General features: G+C 46.1%; 1 protein-coding gene across 1 annotated transcript; it reads right to left on the minus strand.

Annotated features, from left to right (window-relative positions):
- Positions 1–44: 44 nt before the first annotated feature.
- LOC119275492 (nodulin-related protein 1-like) lies at positions 45–800 on the minus strand. The gene has a single exon (XM_037556344.1). It carries the CDS (start codon positions 717–719, stop codon positions 243–245), a length of 477 nt encoding a protein of 158 aa, XP_037412241.1. The 5' UTR covers positions 720–800; the 3' UTR covers positions 45–242.
- Positions 801–1,513: the final 713 nt, after the last annotated feature.

Genomic DNA, 1,513 nt, shown 5'->3' on the forward strand with positions numbered 1-1,513 from the left:
AGATGCTCTTATAAGTTACTAGTACAACCGAAATTCTGCGGGCAGGAAGGAACCAGCTAGCTAGCACAACTGGATTATTGATCATCATACAGACACACATGACTTAAGAAACTTTACAGAACCGAATATCAGCAGGTAACATAATTAAGCACAACCACGACGTTACAGTAATAAAATACAGAAGGAACGCAGCGCACAAACTTAGCAAGAGCAACATGCATGTAGATGCAGAAACCAGACTTCTATTTCATGAACCCCTGAGCCATCTTCATGAACCCGCCGCCGCCGCCGCTCTCCTTCTCATCCTCGCCACTCTTCTTCCCGGACAGCGACGCAGCCCCCTTCATGACGTCGTCGAGACCGAACCCACCGGACGCTTTCTCTTCCTCCGCGGCGGGTGCACGCGCAGGCGCTGGCTCCTTGGGTGCATCCGGCTTCGGCGCGTCAGCGGCGGCAGGTGCGTCAGTTTTCTCCTTCTCGGTGCCGCCGGAGCTGTACTGTTTCAGGTACCCTTCAGCCTTCTCGAGGTACTGCCCCACCGGCTTGTCCTCCAGCTTGCCGTACTTGGCGGCGGAGTCCAGGATGTCGGCGGAGGCGGCGGCTACCTTTTCCTTGTCGATGCCCTCGACGCTCTTCTTCTCGTAGGCCGTCTTGGCGGCCTCCGCGACCAGCTTGCTGCTGGACATCAGGTCCCCGGACGAGTTCTTCTCATCCTCCATTGGAGCTTAGGTGCTGGTAGCAAAAATCTTTTGTGGCTTAAGACTAGTGAGGTTAGTAGCAGATGGAGTGAAAGAGGATATGTGCTAGGGGGCAATTTTATAGGTGGAGGAAGATGTGGATGGCATCGGCAACAGAAGGGAAAGCTACTTGTGTGGTTGAGTTTAGTACTAGTGGAAAAGAAAATATCTTCAGATGATAATAAGACAGGTAGCGGAAGAGAAAATTTTACCCAAGTAAAATACTAAATTTGAGTGTTGTAGAAAAATAGTATAATTTTTTTTGTTCAGTATTAGATATGAAAAACAAATGGTTATTTCTAAGAGCTTCGAGTGGATACAAAGTTGTTTTAAAATGATATAGTGTAAAGTACTGCTTGAAAATTCCTAACAAACTTTACTTCTACAAATCAAACAAACAACACATAAGAGGTTCTTAATATTTTGTTCCTCCAAATTTCTACAAAAATCCTTCGTAAAGGTAACTAAACTAAGAGCAGGCTGCCAGTGTTACTGTGTATCTGTCCCTTTTTTTAGTGCTTGACTGTGAAGAGCCGCAGTCACGAAACGAATTTGGTCTCAAAAATCTCAGTGGATTACCTCTTTAAGATAAAGTGGCAGATATGGAATCAACTAAAGCTCTTGTGGTCACAATCGCAAGTGGATTTATGCAAAATTAAAAATGAAAGAAAGTAGCCAATACGGCGGGGATACGTGTTCTCTTGCATTGAAAGTGATAATTACCTGCTGAACAGGGAAGATGTCCAAGGATCCCAGATGTCGACTGTCGGCAGAAG

Source organism: Triticum dicoccoides, chromosome 3B (genome assembly GCF_002162155.2).
Source record: "Triticum dicoccoides isolate Atlit2015 ecotype Zavitan chromosome 3B, WEW_v2.0, whole genome shotgun sequence".
Classification (NCBI taxonomy): Eukaryota; Viridiplantae; Streptophyta; class Magnoliopsida; order Poales; family Poaceae; genus Triticum; species Triticum dicoccoides.